General features: G+C 43.5%; 1 protein-coding gene across 4 annotated transcripts in view; it reads right to left on the minus strand.

Annotated features, from left to right (window-relative positions):
* INSC (INSC spindle orientation adaptor protein) overlaps nucleotides 1-23,846 on the minus strand; it is a 137,209-nt gene that overhangs the window by 78,982 nt on the left and 34,381 nt on the right. For 3 of the 4 annotated variants that reach the window (XM_054525924.1, XM_002822000.3, XM_054525925.1), the window contains exon 2: nucleotides 20,478-20,578. In XM_054525924.1, the coding sequence (XP_054381899.1) occupies nucleotides 20,478-20,578 (101 nt within the window). Of the gene's footprint in view, nucleotides 1-20,477; nucleotides 20,579-21,639; nucleotides 23,045-23,846 lie in introns of those variants that run through there. The other variant, XM_054525922.2, reaches the window with a different exon arrangement.

The raw sequence follows: 23,846 nt of genomic DNA on the forward strand, positions 1-23,846 counted from the left end.
GCCAAAGCCACACAGAGCTGTCCAGCTGCAGGAGTTGCCTTTCATGGTAACAGTCCTAGAAATGAGGACAGACAAGGTGCCAGTGGGGAAAAAGCAGAATCTGGTTTACTTTAAGAATGAGCTTAAGCCAGGTGTGATGTCTCATGCCTGTAATCCCAACACTTTGGGAGGTGGAGGTGGGAGGATCCCTTGAAACTAGGAGTTTGAGACCAACCTGAGCAACACAGCAATACTCCCATCTCTACAATAATAATAATAATAATTATTATTATTAATTAGCCAAGCATGGTGGCTCTTCCCTGTGGTCCCAGCTACTCAGCATACTCAAGAGGCTGAGGCAGGAGGATCACTTGAGCCCAGGAGGTCAAGGCTGCAGTGAGCTATTATGATGCCACTGCACTACAGTCTGGGTGACAAAGTGGGACCCTTTCTCTTAAAAAAAGAGTTTAAAATAACTGTTATTTCTAGAGATTGTTTAAACAGCAGCAACTCTTTCTCCCCAAGCAGCAATCAGACATACTGAGAAGAAAACATAGAACAAATTAGTAAGCGTGGGAATCCCTGCCTCCCCCTACCTCTACTTAGTGACCAATCCCCAGGCCCATCAAGCAGGTGCATGCCGCTTATGTCCAGGGCAGGGAAGACATTTGGAGGCTCTGGCCTATTAGCAGCTGAAGGAAAAAATGGGTTGGCTGCTCAAGAACCCCCACCCAGCCTGACTTCTCCCAGAATGCTTTGCACCCAAGCTGCTCACATTTAAACTAAACTACTGTGTTAATAATATTTTTGTGTTTAGCTAAAAAGAAAATAGACAGAATTAGACAAAAAGCAGTTCTGAAATCACAGTGAAATAAAAAATAAAAATATCCACCAGTAATAATAACTTTTATTGAACCTTTACAGTGCCTCGAGAGCTGTGCACTTATCATGCATTATTTTATTCTCACGACAACCTTACTTGGTTTACTCTCTTATTCGCTCCATCTTACAGGTGAAAATACAGAGGTGTAGAAAGGCCACATGACTTAAGAGAGCCAGGACTCCATGCAGGCAGCCTGGCTCCAGAGACTGTGTTACTGACCACACTATTCATCTTCCCATCTGTGTCTCTCCTCCACCAGACTTTGAGATATCCTCAGAAGCAGTCATTGTTTGATTCATCTCAGCGCAAGGCCTGACACACAGTAGGTATCAATAAATATGTAATTGAATCAAATAAGCCTAAGACTGCCTGGGAGACATGCACTGTAAGCCTTGCCAAGCCAGCTTATTTGAAAAAAATATTTTCCAAACTTGCAAGGAGTTACACAAGACGGGCAAGAGTTTCCTGGACTGGCACATAGGAACCTCCCAAACCCACCCTATCCTCTGCTCTAGAATTAATTTTAGGAGGAATGGATTTTGTCTTTGGCTAGGATGTCAGACGAAATATAGGTGAGTTCCCAGCCCTGTGGTAAAAGTTTAAGTGTTGGGCAAGTGACTAGATCCCACAAAAAGTATGATAATAAAGATTTTGAAATACTTGAAGCTGATGTCATTAGAACCAGAGAAACTTCTCATACAAGGCATTTTTGCAAATATTCCTGTCTTCCACTAAGCAATGCTCTGGTTGGGTAGAGCTTAGACCCTTAGAAACCGTTGTCCCAATTCTCAGAGCCTGGCCTGAATGTAAAGGCAAACAGTGCTCTGGTGAGTTGTGGGTATATATTCTCAAGCCCTTGAGAAGTGTCTGTCCCCACATGACACCAGGAACAAACATAGAATATTCTCAACCAGTTCAACAAGGTTTAAAACATTAAGCAGTATCTCTCAGGCAATCCCTGGTCAACTTAATTCAATGAAACACTATTGACACTGACAATGTTCAAGGCCTTGTTCTGGTGATCCCTGCCTCCAGGAAGCTTACACAGTCTAGCAGAAGAGACAGATATAAGAAAGATAGCCCAACTTCACTATCATCCCATCATGATGGGTCATGAGGCTCGCTCAAGTGCATCTAAGAGTCCCCAGAGTTCATCTAACATATGTTCCCCCACCACCCCCCAAAAGATGGGTTCAGCAAGTACAAGGTGGAACTGAATGATTCTGACACCCTTTCTTCCTTAGCAGCCTTACACTGGGCATGACCCTAGCTGCCATGCCCTGCCATGTCCACCCAGCATGGCTGCCATTCCTTCCAGTGAATGTCATGCTCTCTGGACTCCACAGGACATCCCAGACTGTTACATTCATCACTTCTTCTCTTACTGCTACCTCTCTTAGGTACCAGGGTACCACCACCAGGCATGCCACTGGGTCTTCTAGGCATCGTGAAGACTCCTGTTGGTTACCACTGCTCCCACCAGAGCAGAAACTCTATAGCTGGGTTACCTGGATTCAAATTCCAGCTCTGCCACTGGCTAGCTACGTAACTTTGGGCAAGTTATATAACCACTCAGTGCTTCAGTTTCCTCACTAGCAAATGGTGAAAGATAATAATAACTTAACTTCTGGGCTTTTGGTGATTATTAAGTGAAGTGATTATATATATACATATACATATATATATATATATATACACATAATATATAATTCCTGATGGGTAATACTCTAAGTGTTAGTCTCTATTAGAGAAGTTCTAATAAAGTCTGTGTATCATCAAACCTTTTTTACTTAAAAGTCAAAAACATGAAGAAAATTCTGGAAAGATGGCAGTGGTGGCGCATATTTTTCCAATCTCTTCAAACCCCCACATGAAAACTGACAAAGTAACTATATGCAACCCCTGCCCCATGGATAATATTTATAATGAAACTAGATGACAAGTTATCCCCACAAACTTCGAAATACCAGCAAGTGGGGACAAACCACCAACAGCTGTAAGACCTGCTCGGTATCATGTATTAGACCATTTTCATGCTGCTGATACAGACATATCCGAGCCTGGGTAATTTATAAAGAAAAAGAGGTTTAATGGACTTACAGTTCCACATGGATAGGGAGCCCTCACAATCATAGCAGAAGGAGAAAGGCACATCTTGACTGGTGGCAGGCTTTATAAAATCATCAGATCTCATGAGACTTATTCACTACCATGAGAACAGTATGGCGGAAACCACCCCCATGATTCAATTACCTCCCACCTGGTTCCTCCCACAACACATGGGAATTATGGGAGCCACAATTCGAGATGAGATTTGGGTGGGGACACAGCCAAACCATATCATATTATCTTATGAGACGAAGAAGAAAGAAGCAATAAGGTGGCATCTAATGAACATGAGAAAGGAGAACCCAAAATAGCCTCTGGGTATTTATTGGAAAGCACAGTATGGGAATTTGAGAACAGTAGCTGAAACTAGAAAGGGATTTGCCTTTCCAATATAGCTGAGTACAGGGTGTTTTATGAACTCTCAAAACTGACCCACCAGGAATCTCTACTACAACAAAGCACCACGTTAAGGAGAAACTCCTGGGAGTGGAATCCAAATTCAGTGGGACAGGGACAACAGAGGCACAGGAACGAGATGTTCAGATCAATGTGAGGGAAGAAAGCAGAGCTAGGAACACTCAGAGAGCAGGTCATCATATTTTTGGACCCTATACTAAAACAAAAGAAGGTGGAGTTCTATAAAGTTAGAATAGGTTTCCTGAACCCTGCCTTCTTCTAAAGGTTCATGAAAACTAATTTCACTTAAAAATGAGCAACAGAAAATTATTGTAGTCTCATCCCATATATAGTTATTTTAAAAAGAGAATAAAGAGCAGAATAATATCTCTACAATGAGAAAATGCCAGAAAAAAATGTACTCTTAAAACAGATAAAACTATAACAAAATAAGCTTAAAATTTTAAGGAAATTATAAAAAACAGGAACAAGAAGCATAAATTATCAGAAAGGAAATGTCCCAACTCAGGAAGGAATTAGAAATAAAGAGGGGAAAGTCATTTTAGAAACAAAGACTAAACAAGAAGAAACACACAAGATAATGCCTTTAAAAATCAAATGCAAAAATTAAGAAAACTTTGAAAATAAAAAATGAAGAAAGAGATTAAAGGAGGCCAGATGCGGTGGCTCACGCCTATAATCCTAGCACTCTGGGAGGCCGAGGTGAATCATGAGGTCAGGAGATCGAGACCACCCTGGCTAATAGGGTGAAACCTTGTCTCTACTACAACACAGAAAATTAGTTGAGCATGGAGGCAGGTACCTGTAGTCCCAGCTACTCGGGAGGCTGAGGCAGGGGAATCGCTTGAACCCAGGAGGTGGAGGTTGCAGTGAGCCAAGATCGCACCACTGCAGTCACTTCAGCCTGGGCGACAGAGCAAGACTCCATCTCAAAAAAATAAATAAATAAGTAAAATAAAAAGAATTTGAGAGAAAACAACAAATATTAAAGTTAGGTAAGAAGATCCAACAAACACACAATGTAAGTTCCTAAGGAAGGAATTCAAAGCACAGAAACAGGGTAAATACTAAAACTATAAATCGGAAAACTTTCAGGTGGGGGAGGGGACTTAAAACTACACATTGAAAGAATATACTACATACATAAAAGCAAACATGCAAGACATACTCTAGTAAGATAGTAAGATTATTGCACAAGAGAAAAGAATGAGAAGGAAGGCAGGGAGGCAGGGAGGGAAGAAATTGTTTGTGCATCTAAAACTAAGTGGCATGTTACCCATAAGAGACAGAAAATTCCACTATCATCAGATTCTGAGAGCAATACTTTATACCAGAAAAAGTAGAGTTACATATTTAAAACACTCAAGGAAATAAAGTGTGAGCCAATGATTTTATATTCTTTCAAAATGACTTTCAAGTGTAAGGTGAGTAGAAACTCTCAGCTCTGATGACAGAGTGATGTTGGGCAAAAATCCTTCAAGAATAATTAAGAAGACAAAATCAGTAAGACTTGGACACTGATTCATATAGATGATGAATGAGAGAGAGTGAAGAGATGAGAACCAGATTTTTTACTTGAGCAGCTGAATGGATAGGAGAAATAAATTTGGAAGACACAATGATAGGTTCAGTTTGTGACATGGTGAATCTAATAGACCTACCATCTCTTCTTTTCAAGAAGTCCAGTCCCTCTTACTGGACTGCCCTCTCATAGAACTTTATTCTAAAAACTTCCAGGCACTCCCAGCATCCATACAGAGTGCATGGCCAACATACTGTCACAAGTCTCACCCTGAATATTCTCACAAGTCTCATTCATTCAACAATATTTACTTAGCGCTAAATAGGTGCCAGGAACTGTTCTAGCTACTTGGGATATATTAGTAAGCAAAACAAACCAACATCCCAGCCCTTGTGGAAAGTACATCATAGCAGGGGAAGACAGACAACAATAATAAATACAATAAATAAAAATGAATACAGTATGTTAAAAGCAGATGATTTCTATTAACAAGTAGTGGTAGAATAAGGGGTACCACAATTGTCAAGTGGAAAGCAGGGAAGTAATTTTCATTTTAAATAAGTGGTCAGAGCAGGGCTCATTGAGAAGCTAAGATTGAGCAAACACTTCAAGGAGGTGAAAGAATTAGCTGAAATACGGGTACTGACCATTGCAGGCGGTCAGAGCCTAGCGCAAAGGCCTTGAGAGGGAGATGCCTGCTTTGTTTGAGACACAGTATGGAGATAAGTGTGGCTAGAGTAGAATGAACAACAGAAATGTTAGTAGGAGGGGAGCTCAGAGAAGGGATTAGGCCAGATCACATAAAGCCATGGAAGCCATTGTAAGCACTTTGGGTTTTATTCTGAGTAAACAAAATACTTCCCAGGTCCCCCAAGAACTCTTGTCACCAGATGTCAGCTGGGTCCATCTAGCCCATATACTTCTCTATAACCCAACAGGAAGACTCTCTCAGTGAGGGCTTTATAAAAACAACACATAGATAACTTTAGAATGACTTAACCTCTGCTATGCAGTGAACTATAAACTGTTTACTAAACAGCTAATTAAACCATAATTATTTATGTAACAAGCTATAAATAATTTACAGCATGGTTAGGCTATTAATTTCCCATCTCTCTGCACCAAGGCTCTTGTGAAGCCCCAGTCAAATGTGACTAAAGGAAATGTGACTACTCTAATCTTGATCAAATTTTTCATTGTTTTCATTTCTCTGCTTCTGATCTGCTTCTGAATCCCATGCTGAGCTGCATCAGCACAGGCCTTACTGTGCATCGGGGCTTTTATGTAAGTGGCGGGCAATTCTTCGTCTCTCCATCCCTAACCACTCCAAGTTCACATTTTAAGTGTAAATTCTGCCCCAGTGTTTGGTGCTAAGCAGCTTGCAACAGGCATGTTTCTAACTTGCCACTGACCCATCTGTGCAATACCAGAAACACTGAGAAGGTTTTTTCTCCTTCAGTGGGCTCTACAAAATGCCTCCTGTGACCACCTATAGTGGAAATGCCCCCTTTTCCTCTGAGCTTCTCTGTGTTCTCTCCTGTCTCCATGCACTAGTCCTCTGCTCCAAGCTGTAGCAGCAGAAAAAGTTTTCAGATCAACATTACTCAGAAATCTCCATTCTCACTCTTCATCCTATTCGCTTAACATTTGGTGTTCCATATCATTTTCTGGCATGTGTTCTATATCATTTTTTGTTAATTAAACTGTTCAGTATAATATAGTAAGAGAGTAAATCCTATGGTATAACCCCAGGGGTCCTGGGGGAGGCAAAATGAGACCCACCAACCCACCTTGAAGCTAATACTGAAAGTAATTTTTGGCATGGGCATGGATTATGGCACTGCCAATACTTTATCACATCCATTTCTCCAGGCAGTGGCCCTCTCTAAGTTGGTAGAAGGGTTTGAGGGCAAAGAAGAGATTTGACTACTCTAACAAATTATTTTTAATGTAGCATAGTTCCAAGCACACTATGAAAGAAACTATCTCTTGAGTACCTTCTGCATAGCAGGCACATATCAAGAACTTGCACATACAATATCTAACTAGTATTCAGTAAAATACTATTTATTACCCTCATCTTACAGAGGAGGAGAAACTGAGGCTCAAAGAGGTTTTTGACAGTGCCAGGTTTCAGTCCAGTGCCTGATTCCAAAATCTGTGCTCTCACCACCTCTGCAGTCTGTCCAGCACCCTAATGGAACTTGTTGTTATTTCAGTTTCAGAAAGCCAAGGAACATGAATTTAGCTCCAGGTAACTGTTTTCACTCTTATGAGCCAATGTGTACATCTGACAGCTGCCTTCTCTTCAATGACTCAGAGCCCCATCTTGTTAACTGTCAAACTCCAGCATTGTAGATGCCCTCTGATTGAGAGAAGACATTGTTAACACTCTCTGATCTTTCATTAACTCATGAATGACTTATTTTTTAACCTCTAAAAATGGTATGTGTGTGTATCTGTATTGCCAGTATGAGAGTCATTATGGTGATATAAGTCACAAGAACACCTGATTAGGAGCCATCACCTGTGCCGTCCTCCCACTCCCTCCTCTTGATAGCTGTGTGCCCTTACACATGACACTTGTCATCTCTGAGCCTCAGTTTCCTGACCTGATCATTCCCCCCTTATTTCTAACCATTGTCCCAGCCCTGAGTTATTTCAGTCCTACTACTGTGACTTCCAGCCTCCCAGGCTTTGCACATGCTGGTCCCTCTCTCCCACTTCCTCTTCACCTTGCTGGCTTCTACACATCGTTGAAGTCTTGACCTTATTCTCTCTACTGAAGGAGTCCTTTGTGACTCCTCCACAAATTTATGTCCCATGTGCCCCACATGTCTTTAAGCACTCTGTATTTCCTCTGATCTATACTGGTCTCAATTGTTTAACAGCTTCTAAATGTCTGCCTTACCCCCTAGATGAGGCACGGCAGATCTTGTGTCTGTCTTGTCCTCCCTACAAGCTACCATGCTACATGCTACAGTGTCTGCAAGGCAATGGACCTGACACACCAACAATGCAGCTGGTGTATATGTACGGAACTTAATTACATTTAAACATTTTTCAAGTGGGAATAATAATAACCTATGCTGCTGTCCTGTCTCATTGGGTTGTGAGGGTCAGGGAGATAAAATCCATAATCATTATAATAGCACTAATTGAGGATGGGCACTGTGCCAATTATCATGTGGATTGATTCACATGTATTATCTCAGTTGGTTCTCACAATGACCCTGTGAGGAGGGTACTCTTATGATCTTACTTTTACAGATGAGGAAACTGAAGCTTAGCAAGGCCAAATAACGTATCTGAGGTCACACAGATCACAAGTGGCAAAGTTTGGCTCTGAACCCAGCTCATCAGTGTCTAGACTGTATGTTCTTAAGTGTTATGTTAAACTGCTTTAGGCTGCACTCTGTTCCAATGTCATGTGCAGTACTGTCAGGTAAAAATTTTAAATGCATTCTTACACACACATCCAGCTATTCCTATTGTTTGTCATGAATTTTCACAGCAGTAACATGGGATTCGATGTATAGACTAAAAATGGTTTAGCTTTGTTTTTTCTATTTTGTTCTTCTCCCTACTTTAAAGAGAATATTTTCATTTGCCAAAGTGGACATTTAGGAGAATTCACAGAAGTAATGTGCCCATTACCATCCTGATACCTCTGCATGGTTCTGTGAAATGCAGGTGAGGGTATAGAAATCACCACTAGAGGGTTTCCAAGAGCCAGTCTCTCCACCATCTACAAGGCTCCAGAACTCTCCATCAGCCTCCAGCCACCACTTGGGTACCTTGCCTCCACCATACCCTGGCTCCACTCCCAAGCCTCAGACTCCTAAGGAGGATTCTCTATTTTCAGTTGTAGACAGACCGAGGGACAAAAGATTCTTCACCTGGGGCTGCACTGGCAGCTCTGCCCTCCAAACGGGCTCCCAGGTGCAAGAGGCCAGGAGAAGTTGCCTGTCTCAAGTCCCACAGCCAGTGCACACTGGGGCCAGGCCTGGAGACCTAGTCTCCTGGTGTTTTCCATGGGCCTGCTCAGAACAAGCCCTGTTCTAGGAGCTGAGGATACAAAGTTGAACAGGAGAAAATCCCAGCCTTCAGAGAGCTCAGCCAAGACCCAAACAGGCAAAAAAAAAAAAAAAAAAAAAAAAACAACAACAACAACAACAATTCAATCTGGTTATAGTTATAAGAGTAGTTGAAGTGTTGAGTTCCAGCAAGGAGTCAGGCAGTGTCTAAGCCCTCTCTCTATATTATGTCCTTTAAGCCTGCCCACAGTAGTGTGAGGGAAGTACTATTATTACCCCCATTTACAGATGAGGAGACTTTTGTCTGGAGAGGTCACATGGTGAGTAAATAATGGAGCCATTACTCAAACCCAGGCCTCTAGAGTTCAGAGTCTCAGCTTCTATCAACTAAACATCACACTACCATCAAGAAGCTGTGAGCAGAATAGACTACGATCACAGAAGACAGAAGGCCTGACTTCGCCTGGGAATATTTACACAAAGGAAGTGACATTTGCCCTAGTTCTTAGAGGAGAGGAGTTGCCAGGATGACAAAGGCAAAAAGACTTCCACATAGGGGAGACACCATGTACAAAGGCCCAGAGGCATATGGCCAAAAAGTCATATGGCAAGAAGTTTCACTAGACTATAACATCAGGGGCCTCTGAGGGAGGGGCCAGGAACGGGTCTGAAGAGAGAAACAGGGACTAGTTGATCAAAGACCTCAAATGCCATGATCAGGGAAGTAGATTTAATTCCAAAGGCAACTTGGAGCCACCAAAAGCGTTTTAGAGCAGGGAAGTGACAACAATTGTGCAAAGAATCAGTAAAAAATGAATCACAGCCAGGTTAAATCCTAGGCAGGAGAGTAGCCTGTTGGGAAATGATAGTTATAAAACAGAAAGAGAAGACAGACAGAAGCCTGAACTAAGGCAATGGCATGGGATAGGAAGATCTGGGAGGGACAGGATAGGATATGAGCGTGAAGAAAAGGAAAGAATCGAAGATGACTCCCCTGGTTTCTCTTGAAGCTGCTGCCCTCGCTGAGATAGGAAACACATCCAGGGAGGAACTGTTTTCATTTGGTTTGATTACAGGGTGTGGCCTCTGACAAGTGGAGAGCACAAGGCTACAGCAGAAGTGGGGGTCAGGCCTTGCAGAGGGGCCCATCAAAGGGGGCCCCAGCTTTCTCAGGAAGGAGACTGGACCTGGTGAATCCCACATGGCCCCACCACAAGCCCATCTAATACCAGCCACGGTCACAGTGCCGCCACATAATAAGCGCCCTTCTCAATTTTGGGAGTCTAGGGACTGTGGCTCATTAAGGTTTGGACTGTGTTAGTGCTGAACATCCCATAATTGCATAGCTTGCCTGACTCTCTGTCATTAGCTCGCTGACTCTCTGGGCTCCACCTCTCCTACTGGATTTGCTGGTTGACCCCAGTATGAAAAGTCTGATTAAACAGAGCTGTTCTGGCTGTGTGGTGGGGGCTGCCTGCTGCCCCTGCCCCTTCCAACTCCCAGTGGGTCAATTGTCCTCAGCCATAAACTTCGAGCTGCCATCTCACTATGCATGAAATCCTTCCTTTGCAAGTACGAACGACTGATCCTATTACTCACACAGAGGACGGGAACTGAAAATTGAGGTCAAGGCAGATGGACTGGCAATGAGTCACATTCCCTTCATGGTGGAAAACCACCAGAGTCAGGAGCTTGTAAGGTCCCTGGCCAAGGAGCTAGAGAGGCCAGGGTCCAGGACTCGGGTTTGATTTCCTTAGTCTCCACAGTGAACTGAAATCTGAAGTTGATGCTATTAAGATTGTCCCCTTGCCTGGAGAGCAAGGAGGGCAACCAAGACAGTGAACGTGGCTCCCAGGAGTCCTACCCAGCTCCCAGAAGTTGCCTATTCCCCAAGTAGCCCTGTTCGTTGCATTCTGATGGAGGCTGTCCTGAACATCTGGAATGAGGGGACCAAGTCCTAAAATTTGGGCTTTCTTAAGTCTGGCAGACTCAAACACAAAGCCAAATGCAACTACAATCATCTCCACATACCAGGCTACAGGCCGGGTAAGTTTTTTCTAAGCTGGAATTATCCAGGGTGGAATTGGGGTGGGAGAAGGGAGTAGCAAAGTCTCACACCAAGAAATTGCAGTATGAAACAGTGTTGTTCCTACAATATTTCCTCAGCAGTATTCCAAAGTCAGAAGGAATTAACCCACACAACAAAAAGGGAGGATTACCACCTATAGTGCATCTTCGATGTACTAAGAACCTTCTGCTCCAGGCCTCACCATGGTTTGATGATTGGAGATTGCCATCCCCATTCCACAGATGGAGAAACTGAGGCCTAGAGGCATTACATAACTTGTCTAAGACCTCATTGTTAATAGTGGCAATAAAGCTAAAATTGATTGAGTACTTATTACATTCTCAGCAGTGTGCTAAATGCTTGATTCAATCTTAATGGCTTAATTAACCCTCAAAACAATCCTATGAGATTCCCAGAACTGAGATTTGGTAGGCTGGGTGACTTGGCCAACATCACACAATGAATAAGTGGAAACAAAAATCCAGGCAATGTGAGACCAGAGCCTTGTTCTTAATTATTATGCTATGCTCTTTGATGGTTTTCAGCAATTTAGCTAATACTGAAACCCTCAAATCCAAAGCTGGAGCTCTTTCTGCTATGCAAGACTGCCCTTAGGTGACATACGATTGCCTTTTTATAGTTTATGATCATATAAAGATGATGGAGTGTCTGGTCCTTTTTCAAACCCTTGTATGGTTTCTTTCTGAGGAAAATTGGGGTGCATGTTTTCAACATTCAGGACAGAACTTCTGACCCTGGCCTCAACATCACAGACCTCTGATGAATTTGTAGCAGCAGCAGGGAAGCCCAGAAGACCATGTGAGTAGTGATACAGTGGGGAGAGATCCTCATGGGACCCTGACTGCCTAGAGGTCTCCTCATTCCCTCAGTGGCCTTGCCCTGCCTCTGCCCTTGCCTTGTGGACCGCCTCCTTCATTCCCCAAAGCCTACCACTCAGAGAAGGTCACTGTGCCCGACCCCTCAGAGGCCAAAGAGAACAATTTTACCAGCTCAGAAGATCTGTACCCTGGCCTCCAGCTACTGGTACCAGTTCCTTATTCCCAGCTTATCCTGCTGATCTGGTGTCCAGTGTCCCCAAAACTCTAGGGTGAATAGTTTGTGGAAATCTATGCCTATTCTTTTCTTGGCTCATTTTAATTTCTTTTCATTTAGAATGGAACTTTAAAAGTCTTCAAAGTCTGGAATTTGGATTTCTCTGCCTTACTTTAGTCTACCTTCTGTGTGAAGTGGGGAGTTCTCTGTAAAGGAACAATTTACTATACATGAAACACTTGGCAGTGACCTCCAAAATGTACTAAGCACCCCAAATGGGCCAGGCACTGGGCCTGTGTGCTAGGATTACAGAGGAGAGATGTGAGAATATGGTCCCCATGAGGGCAGGATCATTTATTGCACAGTGACATATTCCCTCTACCTACAACAGCACCCAGTACTTCATAGGCACTCTATAAAGATTTGCTAAATAATTGTAAACAAACAATTGTGGATCACTGTGCTGCAAATGGCATTTTGAAGTTAACACAGAGGGTTAGGGGAGCACAGAGAAGAGAGATGTAACCCAAGCCAGAATATCTCAGTAGGTTTTCCAGGCTAGTCTTTAAAGGATGCCCTCAAGTTTTCCAGGAAAAGAGTTAGTATTGGAAGAGGATAGAGTTTCAAACAGAAGAAACACTATGTGCAAAGAAGTAGAACCATGGACTCATGTGTTGGGAAAATGGCAGGTTGCTAAGTGTAGCCAGAGGGGTGGAGGTAAAGTTGAAAACGACTGGCTCAAATTTTGCAGAATGTTAGAATGCTAGGATCCATGTGTTTATCTGTATTATATTCCATCAAGGCAGGGCACTCTAGGTCACCCCACAACCCCACCATAGAATACTTCTCCTGGCTATACCAAGGGGCTTCTATAAAACCTGAACAGGGCACATTTTAGATCCTAAGAGGACTCCCAGACTACTATGCCTTGAAATGTCCACCCCAGACACAAGGCAAACACAAGACCCCTTTGCACATCTCACAGGAAAGAATGGGAAGAACTTGTTTTAGTCAATGGGTTTGCTTTCCTATCCCTGTGGCACTAACATGGGTTATTTTTGTCCAAAAAAAGGGACAAAAGCATTCAAAACTCACTCACAGACTTAGAATGTTAAAGCTGGAAGGGTCCCTGGGGATAGTTTTGTCTACCTTCTCATCCTCAGATGAAGAAACTAAGGCTCAGAGAGAGAGAAAAATTGTCCAAGAATACACAGAATATCAGTGGAAGTCTGACCCCTGGCTCCTAATCCATGCTCCCCACTGCACTGTGCTCTCCTGCAGGGGATTTGATGATGAGATTGCAAACTTTTTTCCAGTGAACTTAAATGCAAAGACTAAAAATACTTCTTAATTATTCTTCATTAGAAGGAAACAAAGCCTCTTCAACTCTCTGACTCCTTCAACCAATTAAATCTTTGGCTCCCACTCAAAGGGAGTATTTAAATTAATCAGGATAAATCTCTGGCTTACCCTTTCCCTCCAAACAGCAATTTTATACTAAAAAAATGAGAATAGCTTGCTGGAGACAGAGGAGTGTCTTAGAGAATAAAACACAATCCAAGCTATTTAATTTAATTTCTCACCATCACCTGAAACTCCCTAGCCAACAGTTCATCATTCATTTATCAAACAGCTATTAAACATTTATTTACTCAACAATCACTTATTGAGATCCTACTGTGTGCATTTTATCATAGTCAGGAGCATAAGTATGAACCAAATATGAATTTAGCCCTTAGGCCCTTAGGACATTTATCCTTGAGCAGAAAAGATGACATATACATAAATTGTCATTGGCCTACCCCAGGCTTGGCTCAAAGTAAGTTCTTGGTCCAAAGTAAATCTCATTCAAATGAATGAATGAAATTGATTTCTCTATTACAAATAATTGCTATGTGAGAACTCCACTGAAGTGGGGACACAGAGCTTCTAAGATTTACTGAAGGCTGAGTGAGAGCATTAATTTAAGAAACACAACCCAGGGGAGGCAGGACTCCAAAAGGTGGGAAAGCAGCCTGAAGAGTATTGTGACAGTTACATTCCCCTCTCCAGGCCTCAGTTTCCCCATCTTATAATGAAGGGATGGCATAGATGAACTCTGGGGAAACTCTAGCAACAATACTCAATGCCTCTATGATCTCGGTTCCCAGCACTGTACAAAAGTATAAATCCAGCCTCTCTTCTTAAAAATAACTATTGAATCATTGTCCCTCTGCCTTCTCAGGGTCACACCCTGTGTTTCTGTGGATTTCTCTTTGGAAATGGGAGAAAGGATGGAATTCAAGTCTAGCTTTGATTGGCCTTCTTCTCAGCTTAAACAACAGAAAAATATCCAATTATCCCATTCACAATTACAGTCTGCACATCTCACCACAAGCATAGAAAATGTCCCAGCAGCAGAAAACTGGCCACAGAACAGAGGTGCACATATGCAAGCCATTATCTACATGGAGACAAGCTGGCCTGCAATGGCCCCCACTGGCTCAGGGAAGCTGGTTATCTCCCCAGCTAGCCATGGGCAACCAGGAGGTTGCCTGCCACAAGCTGCAGCTGCATCCAGTCCAGGCTCATCTCATACTCCAAGCTGAATGGAAACCATGCGAAAAAGTGTTTCACTCACAGGGAGAAGTCACAGATGAAAGCCCCAAACTGTATACTTGCTACAAATCCAGGCCTGATCAGGCCAAAAGAGGTTAGTGAATAATGACTGAGTTCCATGAGGGCAGGAAACTAGGTCACCAACTAGGTCACCAACATGTCCTCAAGCACGCGGCACCATACAAGGCAGATGACCCGCACTCCATAAATATTTATAGAAGAACTTTGTTGAAAGCTAATGAATAAACAACTACCTGCATAAATGAGTAAATGATTTGTTTATGGAAAAGACAGAGACTGGTTAGAGTACTACCCAGCACTCAGGTTTAAGCACCATATAGAAACATGTATCCTAGCTCTCTACCTGTCAGCTCTGTTCTTGAGCAAGTAACTTCACCTCCTCAAGGCTCAGTTCTCTCATGAGACAGACATTGTGATGTGCTACCAAGATTCCTCTTTTTGGCAGGATTTATTGTTCCAGCTGCTGGGAGTATCATTAGCCAACAGCCTTCACCTTTCAGGCCCTCCAGATGTTCTCAGAGCCACCTCACCTAAGATCACATCCTTCCTAAAGATGTCTAAAAGTTTTAGACAAAATAAATTTAACAGAGTTTATTTGAGCAAAAAACAATTCATGAATCAGGCAGCACTCAGAGCCAGAAGAGGCTGGAGAGCTCCTCTGAAGCAGCATGGACGGCAAGCTTTTATGAGCTGAACACAAAAGGAAAACAAAGAAAATGCATGTAATGATTAAAGGGGAAAGATCCTAGTTAAAGGTTAGTTGATTTCTGATCAGTAAAGTTTCTAGTTTCATTTTACTGTTGATGTTGGGCTTCAGTTTGCTATGTAGAAACCTAAAGTGTTGGAGCAGCCCCAGCCTAATGGCTTCCCAATTTAAAATATTTTCTAACACACTCCAATGACAGATCAAGGTAGGACATGAAGGCCCTGGACATTTTGGCCAATGGACAATAACACTGATTCCAAAGCTTCCTGCAAGATCAGTTGACATCACTGAGCCAGGTTTTGCAGCTCAACTTCACCTTCCACCCAGTCCTGCTTCCTTCCTCCCCCTTCCGCAGGCATTGATCCCAAAGATGGTCACTAAAAACCACTCTGAACTCTAAACCCCACCTAAAAGGCTGTTCCCATATAACTCAACCTATGACCTCTTGTTTGCAAAATATAGATAATAATAATTATACACATGGGTCATAGTGAAGACTAAATGAATAGCTGTGTGGAGTACCCAACCCATAACAAGTACTTGAAACTGTAAGCCAACTTTGTTGTAGGGTTTTGCAAAGGCCTGCCTATTCATCAATATTGCCACCCTGACTCTTCACTGGCAGGGATTCAGAGAGAAAAATTCTAAATGCCATAGATGATTTGTGGGCTAGATAAGTTATAGAAGGAAGTGGGGAAGGAAAGGGACATCTGGACACAGCCCTGTGTGGACCCTGGCCTCCAGCTTATACCCCAGAAGGCTTCCCATAAAGAAAGTTAAACCAAAGGACTGGGTCATCTGGATCTTGGCAGAATATGAAGGCCAGGCTGTGATAGTGGAGGGCACAACCCTGGGAGTGTAAAGCCTGGGCCCAACATGCTGACCACCATGGCTATGTTCCAGCAGCACCACCACCACACCCAGAACCAACAAGAAGATCAGCATCCCAGATGGAAAGATGGGAGGCCAGAGGAGCAAATGAAGACCAGCCAGGGACATAGCAGCCATAGTCTCCTGCTATCCAGGAAGCTCGTCTCTGGCCCCCTTCACTTCCACCAATAAATCTTTGACCACCCCCCAGGGAGGTACTCAGACCAGAGATTGCATCGTTTTCACTACCTGTTGGGAGGGAGAGAGATTATTACTGTTATTTATATCAGCAGTCCCTAACCTTGTCGGCACCAGGGACCTCTGGCACCAGGGACTGGTTTAGTGGAAGACAATTTTTCCACGCAGGTAGGCTGTGGGTGGTGGGTATTACATTCCCATAAGGAACATACAACCTAAATCCCTCACGCGAGCAGTTCACAGTAGGGTTCGCGCTCCTAGGAGAATCTACTGCTGCCTCTGATCTGACAGGAGATGGAGCTCAGGCAGTAATGCTTGCTCTTGCTGGCCACTCACCTCCTGCTGTGCGGGGGCCCAGTTCCTAACAGGCTGGGGACGAGGAGTGGGGACCACTGATTTCTATGACCTGGGAAAGTGAGGCTTGTGTACTCCAAAGCACCCTGAGGCTCTAGAGAGACCTTCTTTCCTGGATCCAAGCACTTCTACTACCCTTTAAAGCAGCTGTCACTGCCACCATGTTGAAGAAAAAACAGGTGCATAGACAGCTTAAACAGCCACTCAAGGTCACAGAGCTGGTAGGAGGTGAACTGGGAATTGAACCCAAGTCTGATTCCAAGGTCTACATGCTTTCAACCACTTAGCCCCACATAAGAGATTCCAAGAGTAGAGTTTTGTTCTTTCGCTTATTTTATTGTTTTTAAATATGAAAGCATCCCAGGAGACTCAGATACACAGCTGAGAACCACCACACCCTGTCAGACCACTTCCCATCACTCATGCCAGTTCAGCAAGGGATCCCAACCCCTGGCCTAGGAGGCTGTTGCTCCTGACCTCTACTCTCGCCTAGGAAGCTGCACCTACAACAGCCCTTTGTGCTGCTATTTATTCACAAGGGTCTCAAATACCAATGGCCTCACCCATATGATTTACCCAGGCTGCTGGATGCTTCCATGCAACGTGGCAGTACTTGTTTATTTATTTTTGTGCACTGAGGTGAACAATGGCACTGCAAAATGAAATTCAGTTTCAGTGGAACACAACAGAAAGAAGTCAATTATCCAGCATGAATTATTTATCTGGAGACAATAACTATGGTGTTATTCCCCACAAGAGAGGCCTTGGCAGCTTGGAACAGGAGGAAAGAAGACGTGGCTGCTACTATCTGCCTATTATGCTGCTTCAGATTGCATCATAGGCAAATTAACACTTCTCACATCCTGTAACTACACATGCGCCTTCTCTGTGAATGTGGACCATGCATAGGCCCCTAGAACATACACAATTAACAGGTTGCTAGATCCAGGGATTCTATTCCCTTAGTGTTCTGGTTAGGCCTGGCAATGCTAGGCTTTGAACATATTAAAGGAAATACCACCCTCTCTCTGTTGCTCACCCCACCCTATCAGAACTGTAAGGATGAAGACATTCTGAAAAAAAAGATTTCACATGCTACATCTTTTATGGCCAGCCATAACTCCTGATGTTAAGTCAGTCTGGGGTCTTCCTCCCAATGGATTTGCTGTGCAAGATCAGTTAGAAATCATACCTTGCCTCCTAATAATTTGATTCCTAAGTCATTTTCATGTAATTTAATTTCCTGTGACCTTAAGACTTCTGAAGAGGTTGCAAGTGGGAGTGAGAGAGGGAGAGATAGGTCAGTGGTTCTCAGTGGCCTAAAATGGTCCAAGATCTGATCTTTGCCGCTCATTCTCTACTCAGAGCACCTATTGCTCATGGGAAGCAGGAGAAATTAGCGTTGATTAAGCAGGTCCTATGCTCCAGGCAGGGGCTTCATACATATCATTTTAAATGCTCCTAACAACCCAATGATGCATGTATAAATTATCCTCATCTCATAGATGAAGAAACTAAAGCTCAAAGTTATGGCTAGTATGTAGCAGAACCAAGAACCAAGCTGGAGCGTTTGCACTCCTAACCACTGTCCTAAATGTCCCTGTGATGATGGCTTCCTCAACCCCAGCACAGGTTCAGATCTGACCATACCAGGACTGCAAGGGGGTGTTTGGAGAGATCCCAAAGCCGTATAGCCAGAGCTGCTGCTACCCACCTGGCTACACAGTTCCCAACCTACTATTTGGACAGGGGAGACTCAGGCTTCACTTCAACCAGGATAGTTTCACTTTTTCCTGGTTTTAAATATTAGGCTATTGAGAGTGTCTGTCTATGTTTTCTTTTTCTCACTCAGGTCACTTGCTGAAGGTTAGGGGTCGGGAGAAGAATTTCTGGAAGAATTTCCCCAGATCACCTACATGAAGAGCTCCAACACACAGCAGCAGGCACTCAATAAGTAATGACTCTGCATTATGCAGCTCTCAATGTGTGACACATACTTTGCATATATAGATGTATTTAATCCTCACATTAACTCTATGAAGCAGGTGCTATTATTACCCCCTTTTCTACATGAGAAAAGCAAGGAACAGATGATAGGGTTCAGGACTTGCACAGACCACACAGCTAGTAAGAAGTATAGCTCAGCCTTGAAGCCAGGCAGTCATGTGTACAAAGCTGACCCCACTTCCCCATCTCATAAAAGGCCATCAGCCATTCCAGGCTAAGGCAGGCCCCACCTTTAGAAAACCACATATATCCTGACAGGTCTGTATCTCATCATCTCTGAGTTCCACCTTAGAGGTGCTGTGTGCAAAGATAATTGGACCCCTGTATGATCTCTTATTCTTGGCTTCCAGCTGCAGAGGAAATTCTGAGTGGCATTTCTAACCATGCTCTGAGTCCTCAGGAACATGTATGAATTGTATATCACATCCTAAAACCTCTTTATAATGATGGTTTTGTGGCTGTGTACACAGAGGCTAAACCAGTTCCAGTAGACTTTTAACAAATAATAATTTTTTTCTGATTGTAAAAGCAACACATACTCCAAAACAAATACTCAATAACCAAACAAACAATTTTGAAATTAATGACATAGTAAGATGAAATCCCAAGTAATTCAGATAGAGGGTTAAGGATAAAGGTAAAATGTCAGTGATATATGGAATATGTAACACAAAACATTACAAAATAAAACAATGGTTTCATAGTTTTACAAAAGATACTTGGATTATGTTGCCTCAAAATAACCCCACCAAAATGCCTCAGCAAAATAAATAAATAAATAAGGCTAAGTGGAATCCCCAAGCACTCTGAGGTTACTGAGTTCCTCTGTAGACCAAACCTACATTACAGTGACCAACTTTCCAGGTTTGCCAGGAGTTTCCAGGGCCACAGGACTTCCATACCCTAATCAGTACAGGCCGTGGCAAACTGGGACAGTTGGGCAGCAAAGATCTAGCACCCTGGCGCTTCTAACACTGGTTCAGGTTCAGGCTCCAGGACCAGCCACATCAAACCTGCACCTGCCTTACCACATTTTCCAGCTGTGTGCAGGCACCTCTGGTGGCCCCAAGTGTCTCCTTCTTCAGACAGGATGTTCTCAAGCCCCTCTCACCTCGTTACCCGGGCTTCACCTTCTTCTCAGTATGTGCCTTTCCCACCCTCCCTCATTGCCCAACTCAGGACAACAAGTACTTCCCAAGGATCAGCTCTATGCTCAGTTTTCTCCTTGATGCTCTGGGCAAAAGAGAAGACATCCAAGGGTAGAATGATACCTTCCAAAAGCCTCAGAGAGGGCCTCCACTAATGCCAAGGACCCCCAGCGGCTCTAGCCCCCTAGCCAGGCAGGATCAGGAGCCTCCTCTGGCATCCTCTATGTTATTAGCACACCCATTCGATTCTTCGTTTCATGGTCAGCCTCAGCATTAGACTTCAGCTCATTAGGGGCTGGGATATGCCTGATTCTTCAGTGTCCCAGGGCCCAGTTCCATTAATATTTGCTGAGTGAACATGACATCCCCAATACCTTATGCTCAGCTTCCTTCCCAGAAAATTGCGTGGAAGATGGGGTCACCTGCAGCCTCAGGATGCTGGAACTGGGCCTCAGTCAGGGTTCAGATGGGGCAGGCCTGGCCTGGAGTGACAGCTGTAGGACTTACCGCTGACCCGGCAGGGTGACGGAGTCCAGGTGGCGACCTCCAGGCAGTGCCATCATGTTGATCCCAATCTGCAGCAAGGCCTGCTCGCAGCGGTCGTGACCCTGAAAATAGAGGGCAGAATGGCACAATGAGGCCCTAAAAGAGGAGGCGCAATCACTTCCTCTCCCAGTCCCAGGCCACAAGGAACCAAAGCAGACAAAGAGGTAAGGCCTCTTAGCCCTCTTCTTCTTTTGAACCAGTTTACACTCCAGTATCCTCACACAAGTAAGGCAGAACCCAGATTCGATCTTGTTTCTAAGTCCCTAGCCCACTTTATATCTCTAAAATATTTTCTTATTCCAATTGCCAAATATTTGCCTGACTTATTTTGGTATGTATCAAATATTGGGACACAGAGCCCATACGTATTGCATAGGACATACTTGTACTAAAAAAGTATCTATGGTTTATCTGAGATTCACATTTAACTGGGCATCCTGTATTACTTGCTAAAACTGGCAATTCTACATTCTAATTCCCTGGCTATTACCACTGTAAAACTGGCTTATTCACTGTGATTATGCTTAAGTCTGTCCTGGAAAATGTGACCCTGTTATTGGCATAGTGGTTGCTTTCCCAAATCCATTCCACTTCGGATGGTGTAATTGCACCCAAATTGCCAGTAATTGGTTCAGAAATAGGCATGTAGCTCAATTTAGGCCAATGAGCCATGACGGGATTGCTTCTAGGAAAAGTGTTCTTTCTCCCAACAGAGAGTTGCAAGATAAGGCAGTATATCTCCTGTTGGACTTAAACAAGGGAGCATATTCACTTCATTGTTGCTACAGACCATCTTGCAATCACAAGCAGCACTAGCTGGAGAACAAAGTCAGCATACCAAGAAAAAAATGTTGGGTCCTTGATGTCTAAGCCACTGAATCAACTAATGCTGGAGTCTGGCCCAGCTCTAGGCTTCCTATTATCTAAGAAAATAAAAGCTCTTGTCGTTTAACTCAGTCTGAGTGAGGGTTTTTGTTCTACACAGCCAAAAGCATCCTAATGAATAAAAGTAATCCAGGTTCCGGGGACTCCCAATCCCAGCACTGAGGATGCAGCTGGCTTCCCCGTGCCTCACATTTAAACCCAAACCAGCTACCCACCTGTTTGTATTTTTCTCCCTCACCTTGTCCCTGCTGTGCTCCTGGAGGCCTTTTTGTATACAATCTCTCTTTTTCATTTCTCTCTCTTGCCAACTCCTCCAAGCCCATGAGTAAGCCCTCCCTGAGGAATATGCAGATTCTGTCACCCTTGCCTGGGCACATCAACAGAAGAGTCTTACTCCGTGATTACACGGGAGCCCTATAGAAAAGAATGGAGGAGGTGCACTTTAATAATGATGTGGGTGAACACAAAGCACTCCTCATAATGCTGGGAAGAAAGAAGAAAATGGTCAGTCTGAAAAGTGTGGGGAGGCAGGAGCCCAGAATAAACTAGGGTGCTAGATAATTCCAGAGACTTGCTGCCGTTGCCTGTTTCTTTGTCTGTGGAGCTTACTAGACTGTGAGCTTCTTGAGGGTAGACACCACATGTGTTTCTGGAACTGAGCCAAGGGCCAGGCACTTAGCCTGCACTCTACACGTCTGTTGAAAGAATGAGAGGGATAAATTTTTAATATATTGATTTTGAGCCCCATCTCTTCATCTGTAACTGAGGATAATAATATCTATTTTAAAGAGCTAGTATAAGGATGACATGAGATTAGGAATGTGGAAGTATACAGCCAACGTAAGAGCTAAATAAATAGCTGTTATTATTGTTATGTCCTATGAGTCTGCTATGTGCTCAGCTCTCTGGTCAGCTATGCTAAGGGACATGCAGAAAATGAGATACAGCAGGTCACTCACTTAGCACAGTGAGAGGCTCAACGAGCGTTCATTAGCATGTTATCACCATCGTTATTTCCATCATTATTGTCATTATTGAGAAGGTATATTTTTGGAATCTAGTGAGCCAGTAGGCTGAAAGGGACGGCACAAAAGAAAAACTAGGAACAATAAAATGAGGCATTTGCTCCCTTTTGATATGTTTGACTAAAGTACAAAAAAGGAAAATACCAACTTCTCAGGGTAAAACTAAGATGTGATTAGATGGCAGTAAGCAAGTAGATTTTGTTTTACTTCAACATCTTCGTCACTGAGAAGAAAAGAGGCAAAGTAAAAATGTTGAAGTGGAGATTAGAGCCTTAGGTAGGAGAGGAGACAGGAAAATGCTAAGAAAATTCCAGGGCCCTTTGAAGTTTGAACCAAGAGGAAACTGTAGGATGAGGTGAAGCATACATACCATAGAGTATTAGAGGAAACTCTGACTCTGATTCAAGTCATCTCTGAGGGACCCAAAGAGAAAAAAAAAGAGTTGTCATGAGCAGAAGCCTGAATGCAAGAAAGTGTTCTGAATTTCTAAGAGGCAGATTCCGGAAATACAGCTCTGTGACCATACATTCTATAGCCAATTCTGGATCACCAACCTGTGAACCCTTCAGAAAGAAGCAGTGAGCACGAGAAGCCAGCTAGAACACAGCAGGAACAAGGCAAAACAATCGACTTCTTTTCCTTCAGGAGCCTCTGGGCTGTTAGCTGAGGGAACTGCAATAAGCCTAATATATCTTGATTTTTTAAAGCACCCCAGTGAGGTGCCATCATTCATCTTTTTGACCCATAGCTTCCCAGCAGTTACGCAGGGGGAGCTGCCAGCTCACAAAACCTTGCTTCATGTGATGTCTTGTGTTCCCAGAGGCTGGGGAGGCACCTTAAGGACATCCGATTGCATATGCATCACCGCCCTATTCACAGACTGTGTCATTATTGGTTGCCTCTTTGCCCCAAAAGGATAAGATTCCTTAATGTCAAAAGCCAAATCTTGCTGAATGTGGGATTGGGAACAGTCCTGACCCAAAGACCTGCGTGGTCAAGAGTCTGGGCTGTGAATCAGATTAGCTCTCAGAGGAATCACAGCTCATTTTCACTAGGGATGAGGAAGAATATCTGGAAAGCGAGACAGGAAATACTTGTTTAGCCCAGCTGATGTTTATAAAGTGTCTATAACAATAATAATTATAGCTAATATTTACTGAGCCTGTGTTATGTGCCAGGTGCTGTTCTAAATGCTTCATATAGTATTAGTTCATTTAATGCTATCATCATCCTCTGTTACAGATGAGACCTCTTAAATTCATTGAGAAGCACTGGTTGGTAGGTGGCAGAGGACTAGAATCTAGGTTTGACTATTGAAGGGGAGGTGCTGGAGCAGATGAAGATAAGAGCCTGTGTTCAGCCTTTGCTAACAGACAGCCTGACTCCATTCCCGAATGGCAACACCCAACCCCAGGAGGCC

Source organism: Pongo abelii, chromosome 9, assembly GCF_028885655.2.
Source record: "Pongo abelii isolate AG06213 chromosome 9, NHGRI_mPonAbe1-v2.0_pri, whole genome shotgun sequence".
Lineage (NCBI taxonomy): Eukaryota > Metazoa > Chordata > Mammalia > Primates > Hominidae > Pongo > Pongo abelii.